This window comes from Candoia aspera, chromosome 13, assembly GCF_035149785.1.
Source record: "Candoia aspera isolate rCanAsp1 chromosome 13, rCanAsp1.hap2, whole genome shotgun sequence".
In the NCBI taxonomy this organism is placed as follows: domain Eukaryota; kingdom Metazoa; phylum Chordata; class Lepidosauria; order Squamata; family Boidae; genus Candoia; species Candoia aspera.
In genome coordinates, this window is record NC_086165.1 from 12,075,237 (window position 1) to 12,091,897 (window position 16,661).

The 16,661-nt window shown below is 40.5% G+C and overlaps 1 protein-coding gene across 1 annotated transcript; it reads right to left on the minus strand.

Annotated features, from left to right (window-relative positions):
- Window positions 1–708: 708 nt before the first annotated feature.
- ABHD17C (abhydrolase domain containing 17C, depalmitoylase) lies at window positions 709–15,224 on the minus strand. The gene is made up of 3 exons (XM_063313855.1): window positions 13,961–15,224; window positions 5,237–5,416; window positions 709–2,252 (listed from the first exon to the last, which is right to left on the minus strand). Exons 1-3 carry the CDS (start codon window positions 14,476–14,478, stop codon window positions 2,033–2,035), a joined length of 918 nt encoding a protein of 305 aa, XP_063169925.1. The 5' UTR covers window positions 14,479–15,224; the 3' UTR covers window positions 709–2,032.
- Window positions 15,225–16,661: the final 1,437 nt, after the last annotated feature.

Sequence of the window (16,661 nt, forward strand, 5' to 3'; positions counted from 1 at the left end):
CCAGTGTGGTTAGATCCCACCACCATCAGCAAACAGCTCAGGCAGGATAGGCAATCTTTTGGTGGCCAGGAACCACAATTAACATTTTTGGAGAGGTCAGGAGTCACTGAAGAACAAGCCTGAGGGTCACAGGTCATGATACAACATAGGCTGGGAATTCTCCTTGGCTGCTTTTTCAGAGTAAGAAGAATGTTAGAAGTCTGCTTTAGGGCTTAACGCTACAGTTTTTGTGGTTGCCATGTTTCAAAATGCTAAGAAATTGTGTCATTATAGAGAGGGCTCCAGGGGTTGAGAAAAAATATCCAACATTACCTTGGCCTACAATGTGGTCCCAAGACACAATACCCTGGTGGTACCTGGACCCACATAGGGAACACTTGGTGGAATTTTTAGTCCCTAAAAACCATATTTGAATGCCAGTAAACTGGAATAAAGCTCTGGGTAAAATCAAACACACCTAAGCCCAGTATAGCCTACTCATGGCATAACCCAAGATGTCCCCAGAAGAGACATCCTTATGGATTTAAATTCTCCTGTTCAAACCCAACAGCACAACCATTAAACCACAATGCTTCCATGCTACAGCAAGATAATATCTCAATGAAAGCTTCGCTCTCCCTTCCATCAACCTTTGGTAGACACCAATAGGAATGTTTGGTTATATACTCTCAATTACAGTACAATGATAGGAAAAAGCAATACAATAACTGATAATCACTATTCCATGCATCCTTTATTCCATTACAACCACTGCTGTTGCATTCTGGCAACAAAAACACAAACCATAATCAATTGCAATCTGTTTGTACAACAATCAAAGGCTTACAGTACATTTAAGGCCATTCAATTTGGGGACAAAACCTTAGGCCTCTTAGTGTAATGATTTTAAGAGTGTTTTGCATATTCTGTGCAATTCCAGTGTCAGAATGAAAAAATTTCCCCTAAACAAACAACAAAAAAAAAAGGATCAGTTTCAATGAAAGAGTTACACAAATTCATCAAAAACAAATGTGCAATTTTCTTAGTTGTCCTGGAAATCTTATAAAACTTTTAATAGCAAAGCAAGGCAGGGATAAAAACTTATTAACAAAACATATTCATATACAAACCAGAATTTGTTAACTAGACTTAAATTTAAAAATTGTCAGGAGTTAGGCATTAAAGTAAACTCACTTATATACAGTATTTTAAAAAACTTTTATAAGGAACGCCTCACACAAGTAACTGCCAAAGCTGGCTCTTATTCAAGATAGTGAACATTATCTTAGCAATGGGGTTAGTAAATTTGTACATTTCTTGGTTTTTTTTTAATTAAAACGTTTATCCATTTAGTCATTATACCTTTCCAAGTGTTTCATTTCATAAATTTGCAAAAGGTCAATTGAAATGTTGCTCGAGAATTATCTCAGTGTACCAACTGTGGGCATTTCCCAGAAATTTTAATTAATTATTGTAGTTAGGAAGGAAAAGTCTCCAAAAATGCGCCTCTAAGAAACACAATGTGAAATCACCACAAAAATCCTTTCCAGTTACAATAACACAGTTTTAAAATGTTACATGGAAAATGCTCTAAGACTGAAGCTGTGGTCCAGATCCTTTGCATTCCAGATCATGGGAAGATTTTAAAAAGGGGGAAGAGGAAAAAAAAACCCTATACATACAGATATCTAAGACAAGCTACCTGAAGGGCAGGACAGGAAAATGTGGAAATATTATACTGCACTTAGATTAAGTAGTGTCCTCACTTTCATTCATTGTCCTTCTACATCTCCAACTCTTCTAGTGTAAGGAAAGTACAAAATATTGTGGATTACAGTAGTGACCATTAGAACAGCTTCCCAATATAAAAAAGGAGAGTCAAGACTTGATTGGATCCACCCTAACAAAAGGGCTTTTCTTCATAGTATAAAGCTATTACAGTTAATCCAGTTAATGCATGTGCAAAAACAGGTAAATTCTTCTATTCACAGTTAAATGAGGTAAAAAAAAGCAAAGGGAAAAAAAGGAAAAAAATCAAGTACTGTAGGTTTCTTCAGGAGTTAGGAAGTTCGTGCGATATGAACTGTTTTAGCCGTTCTAGATACTGTGCGTAAAGCTCTATGTCGTTGTGGCCAGCCCCTTCTACCCAAAGGGGCTCCACAGCCCGGGGGCACCGCTCATACATTGCCAAACCATGCGAAAAATCTATGACTTCATCTTCAGTACCGTGAATCACCAGAACGGGAGAGGTTACTTTTGAAATCTTGTCAATGCTGAGGAAATAAGCACAAAACCAATGTATTATTAAAGAGGATGCAACATTCATCAATTATCTTGTTTCTTGCAACTATTTTCAGGAACCTTGAGGTTTCTAGAGGAGAAAGTCATCAACAACAGGCCTAATTCCTAAAAAAGAGCCCATCCATTCACTGGAGAGGTTCACTAGCAATAGATGGCCCAGAAAAGCAATGGCTGTGTATCAAAGCATTGTTCTCAAATAACTGGAGGACGGTGCAGCCCAACAGGTTCTCCAGCACCTGAGAACCGTTTTGACATCTGTGCCTCTCCCACTATTGAATTACTACTCTCACATCCTTCTCCCCTGGCTACACTTGTTAGAGCAGGACTAGTCACTGTCCAGTAGCATCTGGAGAATCAGAACTCCTTTCTGCCTGAGCACATGCTCCCAACTCCCAAGTTTGAATGAAGAAACATCAGTGAGGCCATCCTTGGTGTCAAGGCTTGATGGCTGTATGGGACCTCCAGATGTATTTCTGAACTCCAGCCACTAGAAGCAAGAGTAGGAGAGTTTGTGTTCCGTTTATAGCCCTCTTAGAGGTCTTTGGAGAAAGCCAGGCACTGGACTGAGGAATTTTTGGTCCAGTTCATCAGGGCTGCTCTTGTGGAAGGAACACATGTGAAGTTGTGGGACAGTCATTGGACCAGATTAGCCAAACAGATTGACAACTGTTCCTACACACCATAATAAGACAGAAAAAATATTGGCCAATTCAGATTGGCCACTTTTGAATCCAGGGAAAGGATGCCATGATGTAATTAACATAGAAAATTACATACCTATAAAAAGAACCATTTGTTCATTCTTTTCTGCCAAGGCTGTCCAAATGTGCCTTGTATGAAGGCTCCATCTGCTCTAAAAGGCAGCTTGGTATTTGCTGCTGATAGGCTTGTGGTTAAAACATAGAAGTCACTGGACACTCATGGCTATCACATTCTTGTGGTAACCCCACAGGCTTTCTGCTATGAGATATGCAAGAATTTCTTATGACCTCTCCCTGCATAAATGCATTTTGAGGAAGAAAAAAAATATTCCCTCATAGTTAGGGGATAAATCTGTACATTTGCTTCTTGAGAAAGAAGCCCCTTTTTGAGTTCAGGAAGGATGAAATGTCATCAAGGTAAGTCTGTGCAATGATCTTGGCACATGTGTGCACTCACACACTCTATATCTCTACTGCCAATTCACAACAGCACACTGGATGAAAGGAAGGAAAACAAAAGGGGAAAAACAAAGGTAGCCCTTTACCAAACATTCTCTGACTGTCTGTATTAGGGGGAAATGGTTGCCCATATGCTGGGGCTGAAGAGGACTGGGCCTGGGGCTCTGCTAAGCAAAAGTGGGAGACAGAACACCGAGCTGCTGGCATCAAAATCTTCTTGGGATTCAGTAGGACAGATGTTAAGAAACAAAAAGGCTGACCAGCTGAGGCAGTATTTTGGATCTCCTCATCTTCTCATAAAAGAGAGGTTACAGCATTTGTTTTTCTTACCAAGGGAGATGGCAGGTCAGTCAATCAACAGTTGTACATCAGCTCCATGCTTCAGTGTGGCAAGGAAGGGTGAGGCTTGGATTCTAAATCTAAATTTTCCTGGCTCTCTGAGAAATTAAGATTACCTTCACAGGCACGATTTCTCAATAAGCCTCACTGAACTTAGTGATATTTCTAAATGCACAAGCAAGATTAGAATATTTTGTTTTTTTGCTACATTTTAGTTCCATGCTTTCTCCTAAAAGTTCAGGATACTGTGCAGTTTTACCTCTCCAATTCATCCTCCAAAACACCCTGTGCAGAAGTAGACTGAATTAAAACATAGGAACTAGAAAATGCTATATAAATGTTTGCACTTGGGCTCCTCAGTCCTATCCAATGCACCACCGACTGTGAACAGTATTTGAGGACTATATATATATCTACACCAAGCATTATACAGGAAATCTCCCAAATATTTATTTATTTTACCTAATCCACACTTAATGACCTCGGTCTTCTATATTTGACAAGGTAGTGAATAATAATTTATCTCCCACATTCTCTTTAGAGCAACTTAGCTAACCTTGATCTTAGCTATCACTACAACCCAAACACATGAGACAGAGAAACAGACCCACCTTGTTAAAACCAGCTGCAGAGTGCCTAATAAAAGTGGACATTTAGACTTGTGCAACGTTTACCTTAAAATTCCACATGGAGAAAAGTTTTTACACATTCTGGAAAGCTAGATTATTGTTTATGCTCCCTTGCTTAGCAAGCCTCTCCACAGTTCTGTATGTAGCAGTGCTATTTATCCTCAGCCATGCATTTCAGCAAATAATATTTGTAGTTTGCAAGCTCCTGGAAAGCATCGTATTGCCAGCTCAGCTGCTCAGTGGGCTGCACTGAAAGAGTCTGTCAGACTTAACTTGGTATTCCTAACCACACCGTGCTGCAGCTAAAGTGATCGACAGAGACCACATTGTGATGAGGTCCCAACATCAGCAAACTCAAAAAAGAAAAAAAATCCGCGTAACCTGATTTATGAGGCAAGCAAGTAGACACTCATGTAAGGATGGAGGTGTTTAACATGCACAGTGAACTGAGACTTTCAGGGAAGAATACCTCCACAGAAAGCCAAAGCTTTGCAATATATTGCGTCCACCGATCTCCACCCTGCCCCCTCGCTTCCTGCATCCAATGTTTCACCTGCTGTTTAACTTGGTCTATTTCATCCAAACCCTGTTCCAAACCACGCAAATAAGTTTTAAAAACCTGAATCTTCAGGGAAAGAGTTAGTCATATTGTAAACATTTGTAACTTTTAAAAATGGTGTCGGGAGAACGTGAGATTCCTCCATAGCATACAGAGATTCCTCCATATCATTAGTGTTGCTTAGTTGAATATAAGCTTTTTTTTAAGGCTCCATATGGAATTTAACTATTATTAATGAATGTTTCCCTCAGGTGGAATTCCGCACATACCTTGGAAAAGCATCAAAGCAATACGTCTTTCTGGTGTCAGGAAAAGCTACCCTCAATCCAGACATCAAAGGTGAATGAAGGATTACAGCTGCACACTCGTACCGAGATGCCAGGTCTACGGTAGGAACAGTCCCAATACTCTGCCCATACAGAATGATGTTTTCAGGACTGACACCATACCTGCAAGGGGAAAGAGAAGGAGAACAGTTGTGCATTTTATTTTTTAAAAAAGCGATTTGTTCTTTTAGAAAAAGATAAACTTTTTTTTTAGGTATAAGCTCCAAAAGTATTAGCACATGGTCAGATCCAGGGATGGTTCTGTACAGTTCTGGGAATGCAGTATGTGAACGGCTTTACATACAGCTCAGATGTAACACATGAATTACACTTGAGGCATGGTAGTAGGAAGTTATATGGGGAAAGGCCAAAAGCACAGATTATCAACCAAGCAGTCCGAAACAACTTATCATTTTGGCCTTGATTCTGTACATCTGGACAGTAACCACCACTACACTTCTCCATTAGAGAAATAGGTTTCACATCCTGCCACACTTCTAGAACCACACAAACTCTAGCTGCTCACAGCATTTATGCTTCAGCAGGCACCAATGTTTCAGATGGTCAACTGTCCTTCATGCAGGCAGATGACTCTACAGAGGATGGGGCAAAGAAGGGAAGCATGAAAACATGAATGAAAGAGGTTGGCAATTTATTATTATAAATTATTTAAGCAAATATCTGCATGCCAGGCTTCTCCAGCCGTAAGCACGAAACACTGTTCTGAGTTCTAGTTCAACATGGATCTGAATAATTTATTCCTGCCTCAGTTTCCCTGCTTGTAAAATGGGAAAACCTGCTTATTTTAAATGGTTATGAAGTCACTACTGCATTCTTCATAAAGTGTACATGGTTATGGCATGATTTTGTGTGTATGTATGTGTGCATAGAAATAGACAAAGAGACAGAAAGAGATATATTTAAAGCACTACTCTAACATATTTGACCTACAGTAGAACTATCAGGTTGGAGCAGGCTGCCTGAGTTACGTTCCTGGTAGTCCAGCTTTAGAGTGCCCAATACATTTTCAAGGAGAGTTGCAGACTCACTCCTAAAAATATTTTCTTTGAAGCAAAAGGGGAAGGCGGGATGTCTCTGAGAAAACAGAAAACTATGTGACTCTATGGAACATCCAGGATAAAATTTATGAGCAAGTTGCTCCTGTACAGATCATCCCTTACAAAAATCCCTAAAACAACAGGATGGCGAATATATGTTTTGGAGGAAGGGAGTAGAAAAGATGGACACAGTGGAAAGATACAGAGTTGAAAATGTAAACTTTAGTATACAAGTTTAGTATTCTGAAACAAAAACTCAATGTCCACATAGATGTACCCAAGGTACACCAGAAATGACAGGTCCAGCTTTTCCCAAACCAAACCATTTTAAATATAGTATGTCCCCAATGAAGAATGATAACTTACTGCTCCAGTATATTTTATTTTTCCACAAATCAGCTATACACTTCCTTTTTCAGCGTTTGCGTATTTGCTTTCCAAAAAAGTACCCATTGACTGAGTGGGCTATATAATTTAATAGTAACACATGCTTAGTTGATGTATTTATGTTTGTTCATTTCTTTTGTGCATGTCAAATTGAAGAGTTGCATGTGTGAAGGAACCACTGCAGAGTGAAGTCTACTAAATGTCATGTGACCTCCGAAGCAATGCTTTTCAATGGAGTGTTGCTTCACACATGCAACTCAAGTGGGTCAACAAGCAAGCAGAGATGAAGCAGTGTGTAAGAATCTGTAAATAAGCCTATCAAATTACATTTGCCCTTCACATAATCAACTTGCAAACATTTCCTTAATGGAATTTCCTCCCTATTAAATATGTTTAGGATTCCAGCCTTAAATTACATTTACACACATTTTAATCACAGGACTTAAGAGCTGTAACTGCAAAAATATTAAAAGGACCTCTCAGTCTGGAGTCCACTGGGATTCTGAGACACACATGCATAAAATGATCCTGTCTAGCTTGAACTGTCCAACTGCATGGCAATGCATTTTTGCCAAAAGAAACTGAAATTAAACAACTGGTTTTGGAGCCTCTGCTACCTTCTGTTAAACTTACAAAATTTCAAACATTTATTTTAAAGTAATACAGCCTTGAGTTACTCTTCTTGAAAAACAATATTTGTACTCTGTACACTTTGCACTAGCAAGCAAACCATAGGAACAAGGAGCGCAAGTCAGCCTTTTAGCCACCTCACATCAATATCAAGTCCTTGCTGCTTGAGTGGCTGGCATGAAGAGATGGAAAATACTCCCAATGAGACAGAGTTGGCTTCGCAGTTACCACAGCCACCATGTCTATCATAACTCACTATTAAAAATCCAATTTTCTGATGTACATATACATGTCATCAACTACTACTTAGTTAACCACAGTCAAGTGTCTTATGCTTCCTCCTCCTTACATTTTAGAGATAGTTTTGCAATATGAGGATCTTTAGGGTGGGAATAAAGAGAGATATAATATACATATCTAACTGACAATTTTATCCCAAAGAGGTCTTCTTTATTGAAACAAATGGAAATTTTTAACACTTCCTTAAAAAGTAAAGTGTGTTCCAACAGGTTTAGAAGAAAACATAGATTGGAAAACATTCATTTGTATGGTAAATAAAAATTCAAATACTAGCAATAATTATTTTACAATAATTCTACACTGTTGGCCTTATTAAAATGCACATTTATCCCCAAGGTATCCTAAACAGTATAAGTTCTGGCAAAACTGAAAAAAATGCATCCTGGAGCCTATTTTGTTTTAAGAGACAGGGACAGGAAAAGGTAAGAACAAAGGGAAATTTAAGCTTCACTTACTCCTGAATTATTTCATATATAAATACACAATAACAGTTTCCTGCTATGGGCTGAAATAATAATAAAAAAGATTCAAGTAGTACTGTACCCCATAACATTAATTATATTGTCTGCATCACTCTGAAACATCAAGAACAATAGGACCAAAGTGATCACAAAGATAGGAAAGTATCTCTGCTGATGTGTGGCTCTCGATAGAAAATCGAACATAAATGTTCTTGGAATGAAAACCTATATTTTTATTATTAAGAGGAAGAGTCATGTATATGAGAAGTTATCCTTTTGTGCAAAGCTAGGAATAAGTAAGCTTCTTATCTTGCAACAAATACAATACTGAGTCTGAAAGTTCAGGCAGTGAGGGCTTGCAGAGAACTAGAAGTTTAGAAAGCTGGCTGTTGTTTCTCACATTGATACCTTAGGATGGAACTTGGTGTCCCATGTGTGAATCCTACTTATTTGCTTTAGGGCTGTTAGCATTACACAGATATTTACACCAGCTGCTTTTTTAGGAAGTAAATCAGAACTTAATGACCTTTAAGACCACAACAGCAGTGTTTTAAAAAACTAGTGTGAAAGAAGGGGGGAGTCAGATTTACAACAAAATTTACTTAGAGGTTTAAGCAAGAATCCATGCTGCTATTAGAGCCAACCTGTTGCGATGGGACTACTAGAGCGCCAGAACCTGTGGATTTGGATACACAAAGAATGCTGAGAACCGATTTCAAAGGTTCTTCTCTTTTACAGCTCAGAATCAGACAAACAAGCATGCAACTGTTTGCCTCTTGTTCTCTAATAATCAGCTTTTTGTGTTTTGTGGGGTAGATGCATACACAGAAACGTAACTTTTAAGGCTGCAGGAGGAACCAGACAGTACCTCAACAGCAGCAACTGTACACACGAACAGCAGTGGGTTGATGTTGCCCTACAATCTATTATTCCCTCCCTTCCCCTACAATATTAGGGTGATATTTTCTAACTTGCAGAACTATTGCGAGAATATGAAATCCTAAAAAAGCCCCCCCCCCCAAAACCTGTCACATTCCTGCTCCCAGTATCCTCCTCCATTTCTGAACGGCACAAAAACTAGGATTTTTACTACCATACCACCTTTTTAATTCCAGAAAGGTTCCAGAGAGGCTTAAATAAAAACCTACTGGGACTTGCTCTACCTGCCTTTCTGAAAACACCGCTCTGGGATAGTGTTACCCTTTCTTTCCTGATCCAGAATACGGCTTTTCCGAAGTAGTACTTCGTGCAAACTGCTACGCAAAGCTAGTTGTCTCTCGCTCTCTGAATTTCCAAGCTCTTTTTCTGTAGAAAATGGGGGTGGGGAGGGGCGCTAAATGCAACTGCCACATCTTATACCAACTCCTAACAATGGCAACTGATACTATTGGACTTCTTCAACATAAGGAACTTCTGGTGAAAGCATGGCCTAAAGTCTTGCAACATACAAGGTTAAACACACAACCCTCTGCTTCCATAGCACAAAAGCTTAGATTTTAGAGTTACAACAATAAACACTTGTGCAGTTTCTTTTTACCATTCTGGTTTGTTTAGAAAAACTAACTTCTGTGCTCTGTGTACGGTTAATGAGTTAGCTGCATTTAATTAAAGCTGCCCTTCAGCAAAGGAAGTATTAGAAATCTAAAAGGCTGTTTATCACAAGGAGGAAGCATTTGCTGGCCACTAAGGATTCCCTTCACTGACCAAATTATTAATAATTCAGAAGAACTCAGCTACATTCCTTAATGGTGTTCTGTTTTCTTTTTTAACCGGATACACAATATCTATTCAAACTCAGGCTCTGGGGAACAATTTTGCAACAGATACCCAAGTTCTCCTCCAGGTTTTCTGGAACAGGATACAAGCTTCTCTTTTTGCCATCTGAATGCTTTACAGGCATATATATCAACATGCAGTTGGCTTATAGACAGACACCCACCTGCTGTGAGTAAAAAATGGCTCTAGGAAACCAGACCATTTAAAAAAAAAACTATACGACAAACAGTGCAAATAATGGTTAATGTTTTGGAGTGGGACTCAAAACCATCTTCGCCCAGACAAGTTAACTGCGTGACTGTGGATCAGTCACTCTCGCCACCAAATCTACCTCAAAGGCTATTCTGGGGGGATAAAATGGAAACACCCATGTAAGCTGCCTTAAGCTTCCCAGAGCACAGTGGGATATAGATCTAACATGTGACAATTATGGTGCATCTGTAATGTATATGCACATAATATCAATGAGGATTTTTAAGCCACTGTTGTTGAATAATTCATAGACTGGATTCTCACACTGTATTAAAAGCTTTTTTTTTTTTCATTGTGGTTAGTGTGTGTGCAAAACCAACTGGTGTGGTTTATAAAACCTAGTGAACAGCTTAGTATGTTTTGCAAACTTATTTAATTGTGGGTTTTTGAATAAAACTTGGCTAAATAACCATGGCTCACCTAAGGTATACAACCAGGACATTATTTCATTCACCATAAGAGAAGCTGGTGCTGGTCATCAAACTGCCTTAGAATATAAAGAAATATTTAAAGCCACCAGATTGAAATTTCAGGCTACTGAACTATAGCTAGATCCAAACATATTTAACAAAGAGCCAGAAACAATCACAACAGATTATTCAGAAAGTTATGGAAGTTTTTTGAAATCCAGAATTTAGCCTTTAACAGATGCTAAAGAACGAACATTTTCATTTAAAAGCAAAAAAAAAAAAGTTATATTAATAAAGCAGAATGTTTTTAAAGTATGGCTGACTCAACTAATGTACTTCTGCCTCATAAAGTAAATCTGGAAACTAGTATCTTGACTTCATTCACTGTACAAAAGGCTGGATACAAATCTAACCAATAAATAAAATAAATAAAAGCTTGACCATAGGAAAGGTTAAGAACCCCTGACTTAATCTGAATTATTTATTTTAAGACAATTTAGTCACATCATGGCTTCACATATGATCTAAATCCAGCTGGGGAATAAACCAGTAGTAACGACAGCCAAGTGGCAGGATTGGCATAAAAGAGAATCTCTCTTGCAGCATTGCTCCAGTTCTCTATTGCACCTTTCAGAAAGTCTACTGAAATGAAGGCAGTTGAGGAAGAAAGAAATCAATCTTTTTCAGTCCATGATAAGGAGTTCCAGCCCTGATCAGACCTTTGTACAAATGTGTTTTCTGTTATCAGTTATTGAACATTACTTTGCTATTAAGACAGAAAGCTCTGCCCAGCATGAATTATGCTAGCTCATTTTATCTCAGTTCTCTGACTGAATATGCACAAGTACTTCTATTAAATAGGACCATGACTAATGACCTGAATTAACGTGTGATTAGTTATTCTACTCATGGTGAGCATGCAGCATGTACCTTTCTGGTTTGGAAAAAATAAACTTGTACAATAATGCACAAAGAATAAAACAATAAGAGTTCAATATGATATATGAATTTGTCAGTTGGAAAGGGAGTCACCATGTTCCAAACAGATTTAGATAGTTCCCCTTACTAAGATTATAAAAATTATAAAAACACATGAACACAAAATGAAAGTCCTAGCTTTCTCACCAGGATAAAGAAGTTTGTACAAAGGAAGGCTTGGGGAAAATTTCCTAATGATGTGATGAGTATCAGGGTCTCTGATCTCAACTGGACTGCATGTGTTTCAAAATGTGAGACAGTAAAAACAAAACATTTTTGAATTGAGCTCAACTCCTGCTGTTGCATCAATGGCAACAATATGTTAGTGATATGCCATTGCCTTCTTTCAGAAAGTTTTTTTCGACTACCAAGGCCTGGCATTTCCTGGTAGTCTTCCATCCATGTACTAACCAGATCTCACCTACATACCAAACTGAGAGATTACTATTCACTGAGGATAGGCTGTATCCTATGTATGCCTGTGCACAAGTACTCAATAAAGCTTTCTGTTAAGTTCAGTGGGGCTCATTTCTGGGTAACGGAGTATAATTTACATTCTTTCTTCATTGAGAGCAGGAGTAATAGATCGAGAGGCTGGAAGAAAACATGGAAGAATTGATCTCATCAGCCAGTATGAACTTGAACAATCTCTTAACATTGGCATTCAAGACTGCAGCTATTCAGTATTAATTTCAAGCCAGGTATTAAGCTGATATATTCAAAATAACTTGCTAAATCCAAAGCAAATTTGCCATGAGTCTTCTTTGAAGCACCCACCAATATTATACCACCCACAACCTGCAAAGATTAATTTTAAAGCAGTCTATCTCAACTTCGTGCCCTATAGTATTCAAACTTCCCTTTCCAGAGTTCTCAGCATGGTCTTTTGTAATGTAAAGCCAAAGCCCTAAAAGCAAACAATGCTACACTAAAAAATGTCCTGATTATTACAGGTTGTAAAAAAAGGAAAAGAACTTTGAACCTATTAAAGTGAATCTTGGCGAGTGAAGGATCTTTATGTGAATGCCTTCACCTACTTATTACAGGTTAAACATTTTAACATAATACGTTTGATACTACCTACATTAACAATCTCAGATATGCAGATGATACCACTTTGATGGCTGAAAGCCAAGAGGAACTGAGGAGCTTTATGATGAAGGTGAAAGAAGAAAGTGCAAAAGCTGGCTTGCAGCTAAACCTCAAAAAAACCAAGATTATGGCAACCAGCTTGATTGATAACTGGCAAATAGAGGGAGAAAATGTAGAAGCAGTGAAAGACTTTGTATTCCTAGGTGCGAAGATTACTGCAGATGCTGACTGCAGTCAGGAAATCAGAAGACGCTTCATCCTTGGGAGAAGAGCAATGACAAATCTCGATAAAATAGTTAAGAGCAGAGACATCACACTGACAACAAAGGCCCGCATAGTTAAAGCAATGGTGTTCCCCGTAGTAACATATGGCTGCGAGAGCTGGACCATAAGGAAGGCTGAGAGAAGGAAGATAGATGCTTTTGAACTGTGGTGTTGGAGGAAAATTCTGAGAGTGCCTTGGACTGCAAGAAGATCAAACCAGTCCATCCTCCAGGAAATCAAGCCAGACTGCTCACTTGAGGGAACGATATTAAAGGCCAAACTGAAATACTTTGGCCACATAATGAGAAGACAGGACACCCTGGAGAAGATGCTGATGCTAGGGAGAGTGGAGGGCAAAAGGAAGAGGGGCCGACCAAGGGCAAGGTGGATGGATGATATTCTAGAGGTGACGGATTCATCCCTGGGGGAACTGGGGGTGTTGACGATCGACAGGAAGCTCTGGTGTGGGCTGGTCCATGAAGTCACGAAGAGTCGGAAGTGACTAAATGAATAAACAAAAAAAAAAACCTAGCACAATACAAGCATAGCTGTATTTTGGTTGTCATCATTATTTTGTTGTGTTGTCTAAGAATGCAGGAAACCAAATCTCATGGCAATAAATTACAAAACATCACTATTACTGTCTTTTCTTGAATCATAAGTTACCATTAATCTCACTTTTAGGTAATGGTTACCTGACATACAATTAAAGGCTTTTGTGTCCCTGGTAGCAACCTCCCACTTTCCATTTAATTGGAGACGCTCAGGAAAGGCTGTAATTTCTTATAAAAATCAACCATTTAAGAAAGATTACCTGGGCAGCATTGGCAGTAGGAAGGTTTCTATTTAAGAAACACAAAGGTCTCTTACAATCAAGGACCTACAGTAGTTGAGTATTTGGGATTGTAACAGAATCACATCAACAGCAAAAAGAATAGTCAACACAGTTGTATCAAAACAACTTATAATCCTTCTGCTACAAACAGGTAGCATCCCAAAGATGTGATTAAAAAGTCCTGCCACCATTTCCTTAGGTACGTTTGCTCAACTTGCATTTACCTTGTTCTTAAGGCCTGCCAAGCTGCATCGATGTCCGCATAAAGGTTTTTTTCAGACGGTTTACCAGTGCTCACTCCATAACCCGAGTAATCATAGGAGAAGACATTGCAGTTGATGCGGGAGCCGAGGCCAATATAGAAGCTGCACATTTGGCCCAGGTCAACAGCATTGCCATGAGAGAAAAGCAGGGTATACCGGCTAGAAGGAGCACAGCGAACAAACATGCATCCCAGCCGATTATCCCGGGCTGTGCGTGAAAAGAAGACTTCAACAGCATCCAGCTCTCGTTGGGAATACTGCCAGTCGGCCCGCTCAGTCAAATGCAGGCTACAGCTGCTTGTCGGCGTCCCCACTGTAGCTGCACCTTCTTGCTGTTCTAGTTGCATCACAGTGTAAGTGGGCTCTGGGGGCAGAAAGGCCAGTTTGGCAGCTATGCGACTGGGGCAAGGTGGGCAGCAGAAGAGCCAACATAGCTCACCTAGAGAGAAACCGTTCATTCTGGGGCCTTGTTCTGGCATCAGAGACGCTTGATGAAATACCACACCAAGAAGAGATGGGGAAAGGATTCAGAGTTGATCCTGGATGAAACGACTCACTCCAAGTGACACAGACCAAGTGACACAGATCAGAGGCAACCTGTTTCATCAACTCTCAGAATTCTACTAAACATTCACGTTCAAGAAGTCCATTCCTTCTAGGAACACCTGAACTGGTGCCCCAAAACGAATTCCATTTCCAATTTTCTCTTGCAAAATGTCTCCTACACCCCAATAACAATTTTTTCTGTGTGGGCCTTCTGGCAGCTAAAGTTCAACCTCCCTTTTTATTCACCATGAAGCCTTCTCTTCCAAACGGTCACCAACCCCAGATGCATAAACCTTGCATGATCCCCACTGAACCTTCCCACTAAACCAACGTGGAGCATGCCAAAGATCCACCCTAGCTTATGCAGATAGTGACTCTAATCTCTTCTAAGGGAAACACAGCACCCCTATGTTTTTAAAAAATAAAATTTTGGCAGTCCCTATTCAAGATTTTATTCCCTTCCCCAACGAATGAAGCACCTTTCAAAACACCCAAAACCTGTCCCTCCACAACCACTTCTCGTTCTCTGCTCTCTTTAATCCCTGAAGACTTCTAGCGCCCTGGACTCCCACCTGCCTAGTTTGAAAACCGCCCTCCCAGCCTCAGCTAGAGCCCCCCGCTTTATCCCAGACGCCTAAGCTTAGGAGGACCCCCACCCAAGCAGCCCCACAAACTGAAGGGCCTACCTTGCCCAAACGACCCTCCCGCCCCCTAAGGCAGCCTGCGGCCTTCTTTACGTTCAAGGCGGCCTCGAGGAAAGGTGCCCCCAAGGGACGGACCGAGAAGGCCGCGGCCCCAAGAGGAAAACGGGCCCGGTCAGTCAACCAGTCTCTCTGCCCGCAAGGGATCGAGAGCTCGTCACTGGCCCTCCACCGCGGCTGCAGGGGCTCCCTGAGGAGGCCAGGACGGCAGCGGGAAGCAACGAGCCGGCGGGCCAGAGGAGGGCCGAGTCTCTCCTCGTCCTCGTCTTCTCCTCACTACCTTTCCCTCCTCCCTGTCGAGTCGGCGACGTGCGAGGGTTCACTTCCGGGTCATAGCCCGCCCCGTCCCCACGGCTCCGCCGCGAAAGAAGCGCTCTTCGCCATTGTCCCGCTGGAGGGGAGAGGAAGAAGATAGAGGGGAGGGGAGAGGAAAAGACCAACCAACCAATCAGAAGAGCTAGCTGTTTTTTTGTCCGTCCCACCCCTTCTGCTCCTGCGCATTCCCCGCCGCTTTTGGTCCCTTCTCTGTATTAATCATAGAGTCCTCCCCGCGACTTATTACTGCCCCCTGGTTAGGCGCACTTAAAACTGCTGCTGCTGCAGAACAATTCCTGCTTCAGCCCGCTCCTGGTGCGTGCAGGCATCCGGCGCTTTAGCTGGTCCAGTTGAGACGACCTTGGCTCCGCCCGTGTCAAAAGTTGCTCTTTGCAGACTTGGATATAATGGGAGGAAGACCCATTATATCCAAGCGGGTTTATAGAAGTAGAAGAATAGACCTGCTCGGGATGGCATTACAAACTCAGCCTTTTTTTAATGGACTCCCCCCAAGGGAGATAAACTCAATAATGTTCTTAAGCAAAACATGCAATGTGTGGAACCTCCGGCACTTCACGTGTACTTTTGAGCATGTCAGGATGTCCATTTTTTATTTTATTTTATTTTTAAAATAAAATCTTCAGGGAAGAGAGGAAAACAAAAACAATGCCCAGGGGCAAAGTGTGATCATAAATCCCATGGGCTCTCCTTCCATTTTTGCCTGCCCCTAGTATTTAAAATCTCCTGTCCTTTTTGTCCTCCGTCTCGTGGCATAGCCTGAAAATCAAATATTGTCTGACTTTTTGAGTATCTCTTCCTGAGCAGCTTTTCTCTGTGGGGCAGCGCTTCCCTAATTAAGTGCTAATCCCAAGTTAAAAAGCTCAGCTCTGTGATCTTAATTAATACCCTGCTGCCTGAAATTGACAAGACCATAATCAGTTACACACGGAAAGCTTTTGCCTCCTAAGGGCTCTAGCACATTAATGTAATTGAAAAACCAGTCTTCCTGAAGCTGGAAAAAGTAATTTCATATACAATGTGGGCCTAAGTACATTTTTAGTTTTTGCAGTTTTTCATTCTAATTTTTATCAAGGGTGCCA

What these genes read in the sequence shown, in the direction of transcription:
- ABHD17C (XM_063313855.1), bottom strand. Translation starts at nt 14,478, where the DNA reads ATGCCAGAACAAGGCCCCAGAATGAACGGTTTCTCTCTAGGTGAGCTA. An exon ending in TGGCAGGCCTTAAGAACAAG is followed by an intron (nt 5,417 to 13,960) that starts GTAAATGCAAGT and finishes TTCCCCTTGCAG; the next exon opens with GTATGGTGTCAGTCCTGAAA. An exon ending in TGCTTTGATGCTTTTCCAAG is followed by an intron (nt 2,253 to 5,236) that starts GTATGTGCGGAA and finishes TTATTTCCTCAG; the next exon opens with CATTGACAAGATTTCAAAAG.